The sequence below is a fragment of the Erythrolamprus reginae genome, chromosome 4, assembly GCF_031021105.1.
Source record: "Erythrolamprus reginae isolate rEryReg1 chromosome 4, rEryReg1.hap1, whole genome shotgun sequence".
Classification (NCBI taxonomy): domain Eukaryota; kingdom Metazoa; phylum Chordata; class Lepidosauria; order Squamata; family Dipsadidae; genus Erythrolamprus; species Erythrolamprus reginae.
This window is the reverse complement of record NC_091953.1, coordinates 66,937,781-66,957,690: the sequence shown is the minus strand read 5'-3', so window position 1 is coordinate 66,957,690 and position 19,910 is coordinate 66,937,781. Positions and strand designations below refer to the sequence as shown.

The 19,910-nt window shown below is 39.1% G+C and overlaps 1 protein-coding gene across 2 annotated transcripts in view; it reads right to left on the bottom strand.

The window, feature by feature from the left end:
• The window catches only part of EFHC2 (EF-hand domain containing 2), a 68,254-nt gene that overhangs the window by 23,638 nt on the left and 24,706 nt on the right, over positions 1 to 19,910 (bottom strand). For both annotated transcript variants that reach the window (XR_011559018.1, XM_070750523.1), the window contains exons 8-12: positions 16,410 to 16,575; positions 14,392 to 14,534; positions 8,251 to 8,447; positions 6,169 to 6,302; positions 1,059 to 1,256 (exon numbers count right to left, since the gene is read on the bottom strand). Coding sequence is in view for 1 of the 2 variants with exons in the window: in XM_070750523.1 (XP_070606624.1) it covers positions 1,059 to 1,256; positions 6,169 to 6,302; positions 8,251 to 8,447; positions 14,392 to 14,534; positions 16,410 to 16,575 (838 nt within the window). In the remaining variant the exon portion in view is untranslated. The remainder of the gene's footprint in view (positions 1 to 1,058; positions 1,257 to 6,168; positions 6,303 to 8,250; positions 8,448 to 14,391; positions 14,535 to 16,409; positions 16,576 to 19,910) is intronic.

The following is a 19,910-nucleotide window of genomic DNA, read 5'->3' as shown; positions in this document are numbered from 1 at the left end:
GAACAATACATCATCGCTTCTGTGATGTATTTGTTGGCGGGGTAGGTGGGTACCTTCAGTTCATAGCTGAGGAGCCACCTTCCTCATCCTTCTTCCTTGCTAAAGAATTTTACCTTCTAAGACAAGGGTCTTCAATCCCAGTTGTGGACTGGCCCCAGTCCACAGCATGCCAGAAACTGGTCCAGGCAAACAAATGAAGCCCCATCCATGGGATGTAGGCAGCAGGTGAAACCATGTCCTCTCTGGTCCACAGCCTTTCTCCACGGAACTGGTCCTGTGTGCTCAAGAGGTTGGGGGCTGCTGCGCTAAGACACTAACACCCATGTAACTGAACCAACAAATTTATATTTATCTTCTCTTTAAAATCTATAGCTTTATATTGATTGAACTTTTTTGTTATATGATTTGTTAACAGCATTAAGATCCAGATCATATTCATGCTATATGATATTTAGAAAAACAAAAATTTTAAAGCATACTAGAAAGGTAAGAAAGTTGTAACTACTACTCCATGCCCCTTTAGCATATTAAAGATACTTGAAATCAAATCTCAGGTTTTGATTTGGTTCAATATAAAGCAAAAAAACCCCACCCCTTCAGTTATCTAAATCAGAGTATTCATAAATCCAAATGATTTACAGTTAATGGAGGTCTTATATTGTGCATATATGTCTTACATGCCCACAGGGTATCCATTGACAATTGTTTTGTCTAATTACTTAGGCTAAGTGATGAAGTACAATGAAGGAAGGCTGATTATCCCATTGTAATTGTGCTTCTGACAATTTCTCTATTAGTTCTTTGTAATGCATGATACCCAATTTAAATGGAAAGGAAGGTAGGAGTGAGAGTTAATTTCTGTTCACTTCTCCCATGACAGAAAGGCTGACATGGAGAAAAGCTATTTCCAGTGTAAATCCTCTGACATATAGAGTAGAAGGCTTAGACTTTCCATCACACACATTGACTTGACATGAGAGGAAAGTCAGCTCTATTTTACTAGATTTGGGTTAATAAGAATTAAACTATGCAGATTTGATGTTAGAAAAAGGTCTTACTTTTCCCGATCACTGTATGCCAAGGCTGCCAACAGCTGGCCAAAATTTTCAAAGTTATTTTTCTTGAGATTTTCCTGGGATACTGCCAGAAGATAAGTGGCATCCATTTCATTCTCCTGTCTTAGACTGTAATATCGCCCAATAGTCATAATTTCATGTTCTGATAATGATCCATCTGAGATATTCAATAACACATTTCTAAAAAGGAAAAGTAAATTAAAACATTAATCCATCCATCTGTCCACCAGCATTTCTTGAGTTATATATATATATATATATATATATAAATATATATACAGTGATACCTCATCTTACAAACGCCTCATCATACAAACTTTTCGAGATACAAACCCGGGGTTTAAGATTTTTTTGCCTCTTCTTACAAACTATTTTCACCTTACAAACCCACCACCACTGCTGGGAAGCGCTCGTTTTTGCGCTGCTGGGATTACCCCGAGGCTCCCCTCCATGGGAAACACCACCTCCAGACTTCCATGTTTTTGTGATGCTGCAGGGGAATCCCAACAGCGCAAAAAACGGAAGTCTGGAGGTGGGTTTTCCCAGCGAGGGGAGCCTCAATGAAATCGCAGCATCGCAAAAACACAGAGGTCCGGAGGTGGGGTTTCGAGGACTTTGGTGTTTTTGCGATGCTGCGAGTTCACTGATGCTCCCTTCGCTGGGAAAACCCACCTCCGGACTTCCGTTGCCAGTGAAGTGCTCATTTTTGCAATGCTGGGATTCCCGTGCTGGGATTCCCCTACAGCATTGCAAAAACACAGAAGTCCGGAGGTGGGGTTTCCCATGGAGGGGAGCCTCAGGGGAATCCCAGCAGTGCAAAAACGGGTGCTTCGGCTGGCAAAAGGGGTGAATTTTGGGCTTGCACGCATTAATTGCTTTTCCATTGATTCCAATGGGAAACATTGTTTCATCTTACAAACTTTTCACCTTAAGAACCTCATCCCGGAACCAATTAAGTTTGTAATCAGCTCTTTCTAATGCCAGCAGAAATGAAAGAAAATCTAATTCTATAGTGGAGCGGAAAATGTCTATATTATGTGTATCACAATAGCACTTAAAACTGTTTTTCTGCAAACAAGGAAGCACTTAGCAACAGAAAAAAGTATGCATTTATTTGTGGCATTCTAGCTGTTCTAAGAGCTTTGTTGTTTGTTTGCAGAAATTTCATTACCTGAGTAGGTAACATCATCAGTGCTTGGGGCTTTCTCCCTATATATGTACAGCATAATACTTGCTCTGCCAGTGTTGATGGAATTAGATGTACAGTGGAACCCCGACATAAGAGCTGCTCGACTTAAGAGCTACTCGAGATAAGAGCTGGGAGAGGAGAGACATTTTTTTATTTTATTTTATTTATTACTTGGATTTGTATGCCGCCCCTCTCCGCGATACGAGCCGAGAAGAGCCGGGCTGGCTTACTTTCCTTCCTTCCCGCGCTGATGCAGAGCCACTCGAACAAAGCGTCGCGCCCCTCTGATGCTTTCGGCGGCTTCCGAAGCGACGCTGGGCTCTTTTGCCGCCAAAAGCGTCAGGGGGGCATGACGCTTTGTTCGAGTGGCTCTGCATCAGCGTGGGAAGGAAGGAAAGTAAGCCAGCCCGGCTCTTCTCAGCTCGTATCTCGGCACTTGGTGAGTGGAGAGGCGGTCGCCTCCCCTGCCGCCCCACTCTGGGGGTCCTTGGCTTCTGCTGGGGGTGGGGGGATCCGAACGCTGTTTTGAATTTCACATTCCGAGTGGCCCAACCGCCAAAGGCGAACTTCCGCACCTCAGGAGTTAGCTCGCAAACGGCGCGGCTGTTTTAAAACATCGCTGCCAGCCTGGGGGGGAGAGGGAGAGGGGGGAGAGAAAGAGAGAGGGAGAGAGAGAAAGAGAGAGGGAAAGGGGGGGAGAGGGGGGAGAGAAAGAGAGAGGGATAGAAAGAGAGAGAGAGTGAGAGATGCTCAGTGAGCCTTTCTTTGAAGTTGCCTTTCTTTCTTTCTTTCTTTCTTTCTTTCTCTCTTTCTTTTTCTCTCTTGCTCTCTTGCTCTTTCATTCTTTTTTCTTTCTCTTTCTTTCTTTCTTTCTTTCTCTTTCTTGCTTTCTTTCTTTCTCTTGCTTTCTTTCTTTCTCTTGCTTTCTCTCCTTCCTTCCCTCCTTCCATTTCTTTCATTCTCCCTCTCTATTTTTATTTCTCTTTCATTTTCTTTCTTTCTCTCTTGCTTGCTTTCTTTCTTGCTCTTTTTCTTTCTCTCTTTTACCTTCCCTTCCTCTATTTCTTGCTTTCCTTTTCCTTCCTCTCTTCTTTCCTCCCTCTACAGGATTGGGTGGCAGTGAAGTTACTCTCCCCTTTCATAAGTTTCCTTGCTTCCTTCCTCTGTTCCTGTCCCTTCACCCTTTCTTTCTTCCTTCCTTTCTTCCTTCCTTCCTTCCTTTCTTTCCTTCCTTCCTTTCCTCCCTCCATTTCTTGCTTTCCTTTTCCTTCCTCCCTTCTTTCCTCCCTCTACAGGATTGGGTGGCAGTGAAGTTGAATAAATAACTACAGTTTAATGAATAAAAATAAAAGTTTGCCATGTTGATTGTTTTGGGTAAAAAGAGGAAGGGAAGGAAAGCTCTCAGCTTATCATCTTATTAATAAGTAAAGTTACATTTATTCTTGCAATGTCTTTTTGCATAATTTAGACTAACTTTGTGAGTTTTTTGAGGGCTGGAACCAATTAAAATTATTTACATTAATTCCTATGGGGAAAAGTCGTTCGAGATAAGAGCTGCTCGACTTAAGAGCGCAGGTCCGGAACGAATTAAACTTGTATCTCGAGGTACCACTGTACTCTATAGTAGTTTCTTTCTTTCTTTCTTTCTTTCTTTCCTTCTTTCTTTCTAGCTAGTTGTTTGTTTACTTACTTACTTACTTACTTACTTACTTACTTACTTACTTATTTACTTACTATATATTTATTCATTTCAGTTCTTAATCTTATCACTGAATTTTCCAAAGACAAATTGGATTAGAATTAATAATTTTAAAAACTGTTTTTATCTTAAAATGCCAAATGAGGGAGTATGTAGTATTGCTCAAAAATAATATTCATAATTAATATATTATTGAACTAAAATTTTCACACTAGCTTTTCATTCAGATAAGGGAGCACACTGATTAATTTTCTTTGAGAAAGATTCAGACCTCAAAGCATAGAGAGCAACAATGCTTTAAAAGCTGTTATAAGCAATAACTGATAACGAAGGAAAGAAATTCTATTGGAAAATACTTATTTTACTGACATCCCTCTCAACTCTATTAATTTTAATAAACATGGGTTCTGAAGGTAAACAAGTAACAGAAGCGGATTTTTGTGTGGACATTTAACTAACCTCAGTCTAATAATTTCGGGCCTTTTAAGAAAGTACTGTACAGTACTAGCATTTTAATAGTGCCTTGAAATGTACTGTCAACTGATGTATCTGGTACTGAATTAGTATAATACAATCTGACTCTTTAGTCCCAACATAAACAAATTCACAAAATTCTAAATTGTGTATAAACTGAACTTTTTGAATTAAAAAATATGTTTACAGACTATATTACTGGGATGAATTCCATTTCTCTTAACTAAAATCACAGTTGAAATATAAGCCTAAACTGATGGATGCTCCAAATTGTATTACACCATCCAATAGTAATTGAATCCCTCTATCAAATTATTTCCTTATTTGAAATACTTCTTTATCCCAATTAAACTTTAGCCTGTTCATATCTATCCCCTAACTACCACCACTTTTTCACTTTCCTAAGAGTATATACACAACCATTTGAAATCTTCATATTAATAGCACTGCAGCAAAAATTTTATAGGTCATTTCTAATGGTTTAACACAGATATTAAACAGCACAGAAAACAAATACTGTACAACTAAGGATCACAGGGCCCAGCAAAAATCCCAGAATTTTTGAGATTCATCTTCCAGATAGGATTAAAGGAGCCATAATACTCCATTTCTAAAGCTCAACTCAAGTGTGAAACCATTCAAAAGAATATTATAGTCCATAAACTGCCAGGCATTAATCTGGTCTAAAATTACCTAAAATGAAATACTGCTGAAATTAGTATTGACTATCTTTTGCTGCACATTACGCTGTTTATCTCCATGAGTTTCATAAAATAATGAGGTGGGGGGGGAAATCATGTCAATATGTTAATTTCTGAACATTTACCTACTCAGTTTAGGATTGCTTTTCATAATATTGATAAGATCTATGGAATTACAATATGTAAATAAATATAAAGATGTATGTTTAATAAACAAAGAATAACACTTAAATTTGCACAATCCACCTAAGTTAAATTTGAAATTCTAAACTATATATTATCTATTGATATTTAGATTGTGCACATTTGAGGATAGATAGCACCTCATTAGGGCTGGAAAGAAACTTATTTGGAGCAAGTAGAGCAATGAAAAGCCTGCAAAGACTGGAAAAATATTATTTGGAGAGAGTAACAATGAAAGAGCTTGCAAGCTAATAAGAGTTAAGAACATTGTTAGCAACTCATTAGGGCTAGAAGGAAACTTCTTCAGAGCAAGTAGAGCAATGAAAAAAAGCCTGCAAAAACTTAGGGTTGGAAAAACATTCTTCAAACAGAGTAACAATGAAAAAGCCTGCAAAGTAAAAGCTGGGAAGATCATTAGCACCTAGTTAGGGCTGGAAAAAAAGCTTCGGGTGGGGGGAACTACATTCAGACTATAAGTCTCACCCAAATTTTCAGCCTCTTTTAGGGAGTAAAAAGGTGTGTCCTATACTCCGAAAATATAGTACTTTGTACTAGTTTTTGTGGCCCGTGCAACAGAGAACATCTATAGCTAGTTAAATTCTCTCCCTCTATTTCTCTCCCTTCACAAACAAGTGACTCTCACAAAATTAATTAACAAGAGAACCAGTTTACTTTAGTGGTTAAAATACCCAGCTAGAAACAAGGAGACCATGAGTTCAAGACCTGCTTCAGTCATGAAAGCCAGCTGTAAGTTTGGGTCAATCACTCTTTCAGCTGAATTCACATACGCCATATTAAAATTTAAATGAATTAAATTGCTATTTGTTTGGATGCTCAGAATCTTACCTGAAGTCATCATAATCAATCATGTAAGTGCTCTGAGGATCAGTGGCTGCAAAAATCTGTTTAATCTCTCTTGACCGAGGTTCCCCTATAACTTTCAATTTGTTCAGGATTTCGTTGATATTAGCCATAGGATACTAGAAAAAAATGAGGGAGGTTAAAGATCAATTTTGCTGTATCCTTAAGTTAACCTAATACTGCATGGTGCAAGACTGAATTCTAATGACACCAAATTATTTTTTTCCTTATGACATATATCTATTGAATTACATTCTAATTTACCACTTATTAAAAATTCCAGGATTTATTTCAGAATCATGTGCTGTCAGATTGCACATGTACTTTCCCAGTTTTCTAATATGGAAAGCTAGCAGTTTCAATCTCTATCTCAACACTGCTCTTTCCTGAGTTTTAGCATGGATAATAGTATTAGCGGAGAGCCGATTTAGTGGAGAGGTTAATCAGGCTAGAAAGTGGAAGAGCATTGCTTCTAATCCTATTTTAGGCATGAAACCAGCTGGGGAATTTTGGGCCAGCCACTCTTGTCAATACTAGAAAGGAGGCAATGGCAAATCATTTGGAAATTTTCGTTTTCAGGAAAATTGCATGGACTAGTTATTAGGAATCAAAAACCAGCTTGAAGCTTTCCCCCCCCCCAAAAAAAAAAAGGGTTTTGGGGAAGAAAATTTAGTATCTTTATAACTCTTGGCTTGTTCTATGATGAATTAAGAGAGCAAAACATACCAAGGTGATATTACCTTGAAAAAAAGATTATTTGTCAGATTGGTAATATAAAAAATTCATTGCTAGAATGCAGAAAACAAAAACCATAAATTAAAGAACTGAACAGAACAAACAACTTGCACAGAACTTGGACTGATCCCATGATGCCAGTTCTGTCAAGTACAATTTCAGCATATTTATATAGAGTATGGTCCTAGTATGCTGCATTGGGGTACACCGCTGTTAACCAGAACAGGATTAGATATAGCACTCCCGTATGGTGAAGAAACTATGAAACTGTGTTATGATATAATTTAACTTTAAATTTTAAATTTAAGAAATTAAACTAATCTTTGTAAGACTTGATTACTCTGCTTCCTAGTGTCATGCAATGACTTGTACTTGATTACTTTGCTTACCAGTGATATGCAACGTTTTCCTACTAAAAATGCCAATAATTTCCAGTGAGTGAGAAAATCTAAAAACATTCGTTGTGCATTAATACTAATAATTGGCAAAAACAAATAAATGGTAATGGTTTTTAAAAGTAAAATATCATTTTTTCCTGCATCTAATTTGCATTCAAGAAAAAAGCTAACTCACATCAGATCTATGATGTTAGGCAACAATTATAGCATGATCTCTAAAATGTTTGAAATGAATATGAATTTTAGTATTGCTTATTTTCACTTTTATATATTTGCACAATAGCATTGTAAATTCTTTTTCTAACTTGGGAAAATGTTATCATAACATATGGCTATTAAAATATGTCTACTTCAACAGAATACTTATAAGCATCAAATAGAAATGATATATATTGTTTAGTTTCTAGATTAAAATTAAAAAGTAAAAAAAAATACAAGTCTGCCAATTTTTTCATCAGACTAGTTTTATCTTTTCATTGTTTAGCTGTTCTTTATCCAATAGTCTTTACATGAATACTATAGCAAACAAGCAGTCCTAACAATAATCAAATATAACTAGGGATTTTGTTTGATTAGCTTTAGCTCTTTTATATTTTGAATGGGAAATAAACTGGTACAGGACAGGCCTTATCAGTAATTCCCTTTTTGTTACTACTATTATTCTGTTCTTAAAACAAAGGTAGGATTAGAACATTATGAAAAATCAATCTGTAAACTTCAGTCATCAGGCACAAAATAAACTCCATGGTATTTATCAAACTCGCAATGTAGCATGCATTACTCATAGAGCTTTTTTTTTTACAAAATAAAACAATGATGACTGTTTTGATCTTCAACATATAAACACAGATCTTCAGAGCTGCCCTTATTTAGGCAAGATAATAAAACCACATATGCATTCAAAGACAAATAAGGATTAGCAAACATAGCTTGCCTCATTTGCATGCTTCTCCATATAGTTGAAAGCATATTCATCAGCATCCACCAAAAGAAGGACGTGGCCATGGAAACACACTTTGGCACCAACAAACAGGTCCTTAGCTGTGTAGTATTCAGATGGCTCACTTTTATAAAGTTCTTGCCCAGGCTTTTTAATGCGACTTCTTTCCAAGAATTTCCCACCAATTACTCCTATGAGAAAACCATAAGCAGACTAGATCTTTTGAATGCAAGTCATAAAATACACATGAAAATAAAACAAGACTCATATTTCACTCACTCACATTGAATTTTCCATAGACAAGCCTACCTAAGAATAATTAACATTCATTTCCTCTTTGCCCCAGATTTTCTGCTTTATTCATGATATTAACATAATCAAACGACATTCTTCTTTTATTTCACAATGATCAAACTCACAATTTTTAGAAGTGTTCATAGCAACTGAGAATCATACCATCCCTTTGGGAGAAACTAGGATTACAACAGATTGGATTCATAAGAAATTAGGAAAATATTAACTCAAATTATTTGAATTTTATTTTATAATTTTTTTTACGATGTAAAAGAAATAGAAATCAATACACATACCCAATAAATAAAAGTTGTAATATCCAAACAAAAATATAACAAAAAGAAGAAAATAAGAAATGGAAAATTAATATTAAATTTAATAACATGGTGCCAGATTATACATACTATATATGTGTTTGTAAGATATTATGAAATCTGTGCCAAAGGAATGCATTGTGTCATTAATTAATAGAAAAAACAGCCCTTTCAAAAATTAATGTTACAGATTTCTTGAAACCAGCCTTTGGTATTTGGGACAATACATTTTCTGTCATTGAATATAATTCTCTTTACTATTTCTATGCCTGATGTTTACCACCCATTGTCAGATTCCATGATTTTGAAATAAATGATGTAATATATCTTCGACATCTTTAACTTGAAAATATTTACCGTATTTTTAGGAGAATAAGACACACCTTTTTCCTCCCTAAAAGAGGCTGGAAATTTGGGCATATTTTATACTCAATGTAGTTTTTTTAAAAGCTTTTTTCCCAGCTCTAATTAGATGCTAACAATCTTACCAGCTCTTTCCTTGCAAGCTCTTTCATTGTTATTCTCTGTGAAAAATGTTTTTCCAGTCCAAAGTCTTTGCGGGCTTTTTTTCATTGTTCTACTTGCCCCGAATGTTTCTTTTCAGCTTTAACCAGATGCTAATAAGGTTCCCAACTCTTACCAGCTTGCAAGCTTCTTCATTGTTAATCTCTCCGAATAAGGTTTTTTTTAAGCCCTGACCAGGGGCTAAAATAATGTGCTGAAGCTGACCAGACTAAGGATGCTAGCCAGATGAATATCTAGTAGGCAGATTTTCCCCCTATTATCCTCCCAAAAAACTAAGGTGCATCTTATACTCTGGTGCATCTTATACTCCAAAAAATATGGTACCAATATATCTACATATGATAAAATATCATTCCCCAAAAACCATCAAAACAGATATGACCAAATAATAAGAGCTCACATACTATCAAAAACATTCCTATTTATAAGAGGGTATCCACAATTATGCAATCATATTATTTAAATTTTCTATTTTTATTTTATTGCCCCTAAAAAAACCATTTCCAGTTTCTTTTTCAACTAACTTATATGGCTTGCATGTTATATTAAAAGTGGACAAAATCTGAAGTGATTTATATTGGTCTGATATTTTCTTTTACATCTCAAAAACTGACATTTTAACAGGGATGTGTAGACTTTTATATCGACTATAACAATTGTGGGATTCAGTTAACAAGGACAACAAGAATTGCAGGGATTTGTTTTGCTAAGTAATGCATTAATGCCTTAGACCAGTGGTTCTCAATTTAAGGCCGCAACGCCTTAATGCAGTTTCTCGTGTTGTGCTGACCCCCAACCATAAGTCTAGCACCAATTCTCCCAACAGAGCTTTGAGTTGATTGGCAGGAAGGTCAGAGAGATGTAAACGCCTGATTGGTCAGATTGTAAAAATATGTTCCAAGATAGAAACATAGAAATATAGAAATCTGACGGCAGAAAAAGACTTCATGGTCCATCTAGTCTGCCCTTATACTATTTTCTGTATTTTATCTTAGGATGGATATATGTTTATCCCAGGCATGTTTAAATTCAGTTACTGTGGATTTATCTACCACGTCTGCTGGAAGTTTGTTCCAAGGATCTACTACTCTTTCAGTCAAATAATATTTTCTCATGTTGCTTTTGATCTTTCCCCCAACTAACTTCAGATTGTGTCCCCTTGTTCTTGTGTTCACTTTCCTATTAAAAACACTTCCCTCCTGGACCTTATTTAACCCTTTAACATATTTAAATGTTTCGATCATGTCCCCCATTTTCCTTCTGTTCTCCAGACTATACAGATTGAGTTCATTAAGTCTTTCCTGAAACATTTTATGCTTAAGACCTTCCACCATTCTTGTAGCCCGTTTTTGGACCCATTCAATTTTGTCAATATCTTTTTGTAGGTGAGGTCTCCAGAACTGAACACAGTATTCCAAATGTGGTCTCACTAGCACTCTATATAGCGGGATCATAATCTCCCTCTTCCTGCTTGTTATACCTCTAGCTATGCAGCCAAGCATCCTACTTGCTTTCCCTACCGCCTGACTGCACTGTTCACCCATTTTGAGACTGTCAGAAATCACTACCCCTAAATCCTTTTCTTCTGAAGTTTTTGCTAACACAGAACTGCCAATACAATACTCAGATTGAGGATTCCTTTTCCCCAAGTGCATTATTTTACATTTGGAAACATTAAACTGCAGTTTCCATTGCTTTGAGCATTTATCTAGTAAAGCTAAATCATTTACCATATTACAGACGCCTCCAGGAATATCAACCCTATTGCACACTTTAGAGTCATCGGCAAATAGGCAAACCTTCCCTACCAAACCTTCCCCTATGTCACTCACAAACATATTAAAAAGAATAGGACCCAGAACAGACCCTTGTGGCACACCGCTTGTAACCAGTCTCTGCTCAGAATACTCGCATTAACAATAACTCTCTGATGTCTACGCTTCAGCCAGCTGCAAATCCGTTGAACTGGCTGAAGCGAAGACATCTGAGAGTTATTGTTAATGGCAAGTTTTCTGAGCAGAGACAGGCTGGCTGAAGCGTAGACATCAGAGAGTTATTGTTAATGGCGAGTATTCTGAGCAGAGACAGGTAACAAGTGGTGTGCCACAAGGGTCTGTTCTGGGTCCTATTCTTTTTAATATGTTTGTGAGGGACATAGGGGAAGGTTTGGTAGGGAAGGTTTGCCTATTTGCCGATGACTCTAAAGCAGCGGTCCCCAAACTACGGCCCGCGGGCCGGATGCGGCCCGATGAGGTCTTTTAACCGGCCCAGGGCGGCTCACGAGATTTTACTGATCAATATAATAAGCTCCCGAATCTCCTGTCCACTCACCGTGGTCGGCTGCTGAGCGAGGAGAAGGTGGAGAGGCAAGGAGGCGGGGAGTAAAGCGGGCCTGCAATTGGCCAATTTATTTCTCGCCTTTAGGGAGAGAAACTGTTGCTGCCCTATGGCAGAGCAGCAAAAGTTCCTCTCCCTAAAGGCAAGAAATAAATTAGCCAATTGCAGGCCCGCTTTCCTCCCCGCCTCCTTGCCTCTCCACCTCCTCCCCTTCACCTCCGCGATGAGTGGATGCGAAATTCAGGAAAAGGCGATGGCAATTGAAAAACTGTCCATTGAGTGGGGGGGGGAGAGGCAGCTGCTTGAAAACCCCTGACCTCCATCGCCTCCCCCCCTCCACAAGGCAAGCACACCTCTCCGCTGACACAGGCGGTCGGGACCGCCCTGTCCCCCTTCAGGGCCACTTTGACAGCTCTCGGCATCAGCGGACGCCATGGCGTCGTTGTTGTTCTCGTAGCAGCCACCCTGCACTGGCCAGTAAAGCCAGCTGCCCGAGAAAGCAGCGCAGGAAAGCGGCGCATTTAAAAAGCGCAGGGCAACCGCCGCGAAAACAACGGCTCAATGGCGGCCACTGAAGCCGAGAGCCCGAAGCCCCCTCTCCAGCCCCAACACCAGGCTTCAGGCGAGCAGAGCTGTGCGCTGGCAGCCGGAGCTGTTGGGGAGGGCTCTGCCGGGAAGGGCTGTGACAGCGGCGAGGTGGCCACGCCGGCATTGTTCCTTCTAAGCTGCATGTGTGACCACCTCACACAGAAACATTTGCCCCTTTGCGCCGCCCCACCACCCGTTCCTCGGGCGCATTACCGGGAGGTGGAGGAGTGAACGTGGCTACTGCCTCTCAGCTGCAGAGCTGAACGGGGGCGGAGGCAACAGCGGAGCCCGGCGCTGGGGACATGCAGGGCCGCTCATCCAGGGGGGCGTGGACTGGCAAGTCGCCCTCCGTTCTCTCTCTTTCTCTCTCATATACCACGCCGGCAACAAAGAGAGAAAGAGAGAGAGCGGAGGGCAGCTTGCCGGTCCACGCCCCCCTGGATGAGCGGCTCCGCATGGCCCCAGTGCCGGACTCCGCCGTTGCCTCCGCCCCTGTTCCAAAGAGGGGAGGGGGGGGAGAAAGAAAAAAGAGCTCTAACTTGGCGGAAGGCAGGAGGGGAGAACTGAGCGTGCTGCAGCAAGTTTGCTTGGCTTTCTGGGGCTTTTTTTTCTCCCCCTCCACCACTCCACAGTCCCAGAAAGCCAAGCAAACTTGCTGCAGCACGCTCAGTTCTCCCCTCCGCCTTCCGCCAAGTTGGAACTCTTTTTTTCTTTCTTCCCCCCCCTCCCCTCTTTGGAGGTGCAGATTTTTTTCCCCTCTTCCCAATCAGCAAGCGCGCATGTAGATAAGTCCAACCACTTCCACCCCACCACCCGTTCCTGCAGGAAGAGTTCGAGCACGCTACGCGGGGCTGGGCGCTGGGCACCATGGAGGGCGAAGGGGTGGACGTATGTTGGTCCTTTGAAACCGCCGCCGCCTCCGTTCGGGTGAATTCAGGGGGTTAGCTGGAGAGGCGGCGGGGGCAACAGCGAAGTCCAGTGCTGGGGCCATGCAGAGCTGCTCATCCAGGGGGCCGTGGACTGGCAAGCCGCGCTCCGCTCTCTCTTTCTCTCTCTGTTGCCAGCGTGGTGTATGAGAGAGAGAGAGAGAAAAAGGAGGGGAGAGAGAGAGAAAGCAAGATAGAGAGAAAGTGAGAGAGAGAGAAAGAGGGAGAGATAGAGAGGGAGAAAGAGGGATAGAAATAGAGTGAGAAAGAAAGAGGGAGAGGGAGGGAGGGAGAGAGAGAGGGAGAGAGGGAGAGATAGAAATAGGGAGAGAGAAAGAAAGCAAGAGAAAGAGGGCAAAAGAGGGAGAGAGAAAGGAAGAGGGAGAGATACAAAGAGGGAGAGAGAAAGAGTGAGTGAAAGAGACAGAGAAAGAAAGAGAAGAGAGAGAAAGAGGGACAGAGAGAGAAAGAGGGAGAGAGAAAGGGGGATAGATGGAAAGAGTGAAAGAGAGAAAAAGAGAAAGAGAAAAATGAGAAAATTATGGAGAGAAAACGAGGGAGAGGAAAATGAAACAAATGAGAGAGAAGGAAGAAAAGAGAGGGAAGAGAGAAGTAGAGAGGAGGGAGGGAAGGAAGGAAGGAGAAATGGAGGGAGTTTCTTGATTTAAGTTTAAATTTACTTGTTAATAAAAATGTATAAATTACTTTATTACTTAATTACTTCTTATTTTAAATATTGTATTTGTTCCCATTTTGTTTTTTACTTTAAATAAGATATGTGCAGTGTGCATAGGGATTTGTTCATAGGGGTTTTTTTTATAGTCCGGCCCTCCAACTGTCTGAGGGACAGTAAACTGGCCCCCTGTGTAAAAAGTTTGGGGACCCCTGCTCTAAAGAGTGCCAGAATAGATGCCAGAATAGAAGCTTTAGTTCCTAATACCAGGAGAAATTTGCTTTTTCCCAGGGTCTCAGGCGACCCCCGTGAAATGGTCATTTGACCCCCAAAGGGGTCCTGGCCCACAAGTTGAGAACCACTGCCTTAGACTGAATCACTTACTTACAGAAATTCAGCCCCAATCATAGTTATAAGTAAAGGACAATCTCTATACTCTTCGTTATCAGAGTTGCTTGTAACATAATTATTATCTTACCTGTATTCCTTTGGGGAGGTTCAAACACTGATATTGTGTCATCACTTAGAAAATAATAAATAATGAACTTCCGATCCTTATCGATGGGATCAGAAGTAATATATTGTGCAAGGAACCGCAAAATATTGCTTTCAAGGCCTTGTCTGAAAAAACAGAAGATTTTCAAAATTATTTCATTTTCTCTTTATCTGGAGAAACAAAAAAATTCAATTTGTAAAATAACATCCCATAGTCAGGATTTATATTAATTCAATCTTGGCCCTCCAAAACCGCTGTGGGAAGTACATTGCAGTATACTAAAATTAGTGCCCTTTAGAGTTTAGGGACAGTTACATGAGCCAGGGTGGTGCAGCAGGTAGAGTGCAATACTGCAGGCCAATGAAGCTGACTGTAGATCTGTAAATCAGCAGTTTAAATCTCATTACCGGCTCAAGGTTGACTCAGCCTTCCATCCTTAAGAGGTGGGTAAAATGAGGACCCGGATTGTGGGGGCAATATGCTGGCTCTGTTAAAAAGTGCTATTGCTAACATGTTGTAAGCCGTCCTGAGTCTAAGGAGAAGGACAGTATAAAAATCGAATTAAATAAATAAATAAATACATACATACATACATACATACATACATACATACATACATACATACATACATAATATAAATATATTTGAAAAGTGGAGTTTGGTCGCTCAAAATATATTCCTAGGAAGAGAAGACTGATCTTGCTGGGCCTCCAATCTTTGATATGTTGTTTAAATGCACTAAGTGCACAGTCATATTCCATTATTAAGAATGTTTCCTGGAGAAGCCAAGATACTGAAGTTTTGGGGAGATAGTCATGAACCATACTGATTTGTAATTGTCCTCTATAAGGAAATAATTCAAAGGGGAAATTCCATAGCAAGGTTTTCTCCAATAATTCACAAAATTTACCCATGCAGTATATAATGACCCAGATGTCCTAATTCCAAAAATTGCTTTGTAAATCCCAGACTATGTTGTATAATAGAGTATAATACAGTGGTACCTCTACCTAAGAACACCTCTACTTACGAACTTTTCTAGATAAGAACCAGGTGTTCAGGATTTTTTTGCCTCTTCTCAAGAACCATTTTCCACTTAAAAAACCCGAGCCTCCGAAACTGTAATAAGAAAAGGCAGGGAGAAGCCTCAGTGAGGCCTCTCTAGGAATCTCCTGGAGGAAACAGGGCCAGAAAAGGCAGGGAGAAATCTCCATGAGGTCTCTCTAGGAATCTCCTGGGAGGAAAGAGGGCCTCCACCTTCCCTGTGGTTTCCCCAATCGCATGCATTATTTCCTTTTACTTTGATTCCTATGGGAAAAATTTCTTCTTACAAACTTTTCTACTTAAGAACCTGATCACGGAACAAATTAAGTTTGTAAGTAGAGGTACCACTGTATAGGATATATAAACGATTACAGAGCAGAGGCCAAAAAAGATAAATGGACTATGATGATTCTTAGAATTTTCTTATGCATATTTGAGATTAATGAAATTATATTAGAAGATCAATATTAGGAGATCAAAACATTGTTAATAGGTTCTGTTGTCTACCGAAAAGAAATTATTATTATTATTATTATTATTATTATTATTATTATTATTATTATTATATTATTTATTAGATTTGTATGCCGCTCCTCTCCGAAGACTCGGGACGGCTCACAACACAATACATAATGTACAAATCCAATATTAAAAGCAGATTAAATCCCTTATCATAAAAAATTAATCATACAACCCAAACAAACCATACATAAATCGTATTAGCTAAGGGGCATATCAACTTCCCCAAGTCTGGCAACATAGGTGGTTTTTTAGGAGCTTGCCCTTTTGTCAATATGGGAGAAGAATAGGGGTGGCATACAGTCCAATAAATAAATAGTCCAATAAATAAATAAATACAAACGGGTATTGACATTATGAAAAAAAATGACCATATCTCCCTATCTCTCATTCAAATGGAGAAAAAAAGTTTCTGAATATCACTTTTATTCAAATACCTGTCTTTTTCCATGAATTTCTTGAAGTCCTTTTGGGGAGGTTTAGGAAGTAAGCTAAGGCAAGAGCAAAGAGAGTCTTCTTCAGATCCAAAACCACTGTACGGAGGAATAATTCTTTCTATTTTCAGAGAAGGTGCTGTCTTGTATGGAATTGGAGTAAAATCTTCTGTGAAACACAAGTAGCAAATCAACTTATTTCAGATTGGTTCCTCAATATTAGCACTTACATTTTATATATATCATACATCTATAGATGTAATTTCCTTGTTTTTCAGAAAACTCATAAGATAAATATATATTTAAGAATAAGACATTTCTCTAAACAGGATTTTTTGTAAAGATTTTTCCCTGCATATCATCATTGCAGTTCCCTTTGCTTCCTGTACATATTACCTCGGGGCAATATGCTGACTGTTTAAACTGCTTGGAGAGGGCTACAAAGCACTATGAAACAGTATATAAATCTAGATGCTATTGCTATTTTTTTATAAACAGGAAAAACTTATATATTACTAACAATAACTATGTTATTCTAGAAGTTGGACCTTTATTCATATCATTACAGTTTTAGATTGTTTTAGTCTTTTTAAATATAAATACAAATCATTAAAGTTTACCTGTAATAATTTCATAACTATGATATATTTCGTAACATTTTACTCCAGTTTATAATTTACATGTAACCATCCTGCCCTAATATTACATTACTGTACATTGGTACACCAATTTATTCTCATTGAGCTCAACTGAATGGTTATTAAATAGAGTTGACGTAGACTGAGAGAGGTTAGAAACCTGACAAACAAAAGGCACTGCACGAATCAGTAAATGAATACAGTGAAATAAGAATAGCTTCCTATGACTGAAAGATGTGAAGTTATACTGAACAGGACTGATATAAATTAAATTTAGTTAAGAGCTCTTTTTTCTCTTTTCTTATCTACTGACCTCAATTTCTTTTGCTTACTGCTTTTTATTTTCTCTGCATTATGTTGTTTACACCAAAGGGGAATAACATAATAACATATCCGAAACATTAAATGGGATATGTTCCTTGAGGACAAAAACTTTTCTCATGTGCAGTTATCTTGTTACCTAATCTGAATTTCAGGACTTGCATAACAAATAGTTTGCTGATTAAGATCTTCCTCGCATTCCAACAGTGCCACCTAGTGCACTTCTTGAAGATGGGCTAACAGGAACATTTAAATGGTTCCTCTTCCAAGAGAACCATTGTAAAAATAGAAAGCCAGTTCTTCTACTTCCATTGCACCAGCAACTGCAGATCACAAGAAGCTCAGCTTGAAACTGAAAGCAATTCTTTGTGTTAATCTCTCAAATGCATTTATTTTACTCATTTACTTGAGTATTTTGTTGCTCTGGTCTGCAGATTCTAATAAATAACAAGTAACTGCTTCTGTTGTTTTTCTCATTCTCTCAGAAGTATTGCTGCAGGGCGGGATGTGAAAATAAACCTTTTTCTCAAGCAACCACGCATTCTTTTCAGCTGGTAAGTGTCCAGTAGAAATCATAAAATGCAGAGATTAGTAGGCTCAAATAGCTTACTCTTATAGATAATTTTCAATGCAGCAGACTATTTAAATTCACATTTAACTCTCCAAGAGAAATCATTTCAAACTTAAAGGACTTGAACTTAGGTTTTGCAATAGCTGTTGTTTCTTTAATGGAGTTCCCATGGCCAAGTTTCATTACAATCTGATATAATCTGATATTCAGACACCAGTTTGTCTAACATTGAATAAACAAAAAAGTGAATCAGTTAAAGAAGGCTGGGTAATTCTTACTTCATCTGAAGAGTAAAGTAATAGGAATCAAAATTCAAGTCCATGTTTGGAGCAGAACACCCATTACTTAAAACTTTTTCTCCTTGGAAGCTGCATTTATTTATTTAATCAATTAAAGCACTCCTGGGGAGAGCTGGTCATGTTATTGGAGTGGGCAGGACAACTCTTTATTTTTGAACATACAGTGATACCTCGTCTTACAAACCCCTCGTCATACAAACTTTTCGAGATACAAACAAGATTTTTTTTGCCTCTTCTTCCAAACTATTTTCACCTTACAAACCCAAGCTGCCGCCATTGGGATGCCCCGCCTCCGGACTTCTGTTGCCAGCGAAGCGCCCGTTTTTGCGCTGCTGGGATTCCCCTGAGGCTTCTGTGTTTTTGCAATGCTGCAAGAGAATCCCAGCAATGCAAAAACAGGCACTTCACTGGCAATGGAAGTCCAGAGGTGGGGTTTCCCAGCAAGGGGAGCCTCAGCGAAATCGCAGCATCACAAAAACACGGAAGTCCGGAGGTGGGGTTTAAAGGACTTCCCTGTTTTTGCAATGCTGCAATTTCGCTGAGGCTCCCCTAACTGGGAAACCCCACCTCCGGACTTCCGTTGTCAGCGAAGCACCCGTTTTTGCACTGCTGGGATTCCCCTGCAGCATCACAAAAACACGGAAGTCCAGAGGTAGGATTTCACATGGAGGGGAGCCTCAGGGGAATCCCAGCAGCGCAAAAACAGGCGCTTCAGCTGGCAAAAGGGGTGAGTTTTAGGCTTTCACGCATTAATCGCTTTTCCATTGATTCCTATGGGAAACATTGTTTCATCTTACAAACTTTTTACCTTACAACCAATTAAGTTCGTAAGATGAGGTATCACTGTATTTGCAAGTTTCAGTATTAAATGGCTTGATATGCATACTGCAAATAATTTTTACTTATTTATTTGTCAAACATGTACAGAATAGTAGTAGCTTGTATAAACATAATGTAAGTTTTAAAAAATGATAAAAGAGGACAATAGGGCACTGATGGTAGGCAGAGTGGTGTGCTTATGCATGCCCCTTAGACAATCTAAGATTAAAGTTTTTGGGGTATGGGGAGGAAACCACATTCCAAGCATTGATCACTCTATTACTGAAGTAGTATTTTCTGCAGTCGAGTTTGAGGTGGTTTACATTTAGTTTAAATCTATTACGTGCTTGTGTATTGCTACGGTTGAAGGCGAAGTAGTCATTAACAGGCAGGACATTTTGGTATATGATTTTATGAACTACATTTAGATCAGATTGGAGGCAACATAGTTGTAAATTGTCTAATTTCAGTATTTCAAGTCTGGTGGAATGAGGTATTTTGTTGCGAGCGGAGGAGTGAAGGACTCTATTTATGAAGTATTTCTGGACTCTTTCGATTGTATTAATGTCTGATATGCAGTGCAGGTTCCAGACAGATGAGCTGTATTCCAGAATTGGTCTTTTTTATTATCATAAAAAATATCAAAAACCTTGCCACAGTAAATTATTTCAATGGATTGCTCTTGAGCAGACTTAGGGACCACAGAGTCTATGGGCTGCCCACTGACCTAAAGCAGACATGCAAACACAAGGCCCATGGGCCACAGCTGGCCTGTGATGTCGTTAGAACTGGGGCCACCTGGAGACAGCAAGGGTCTGCCTCCTGCTGCCTTGACCCCAGCCCAGCCCAGCAGATG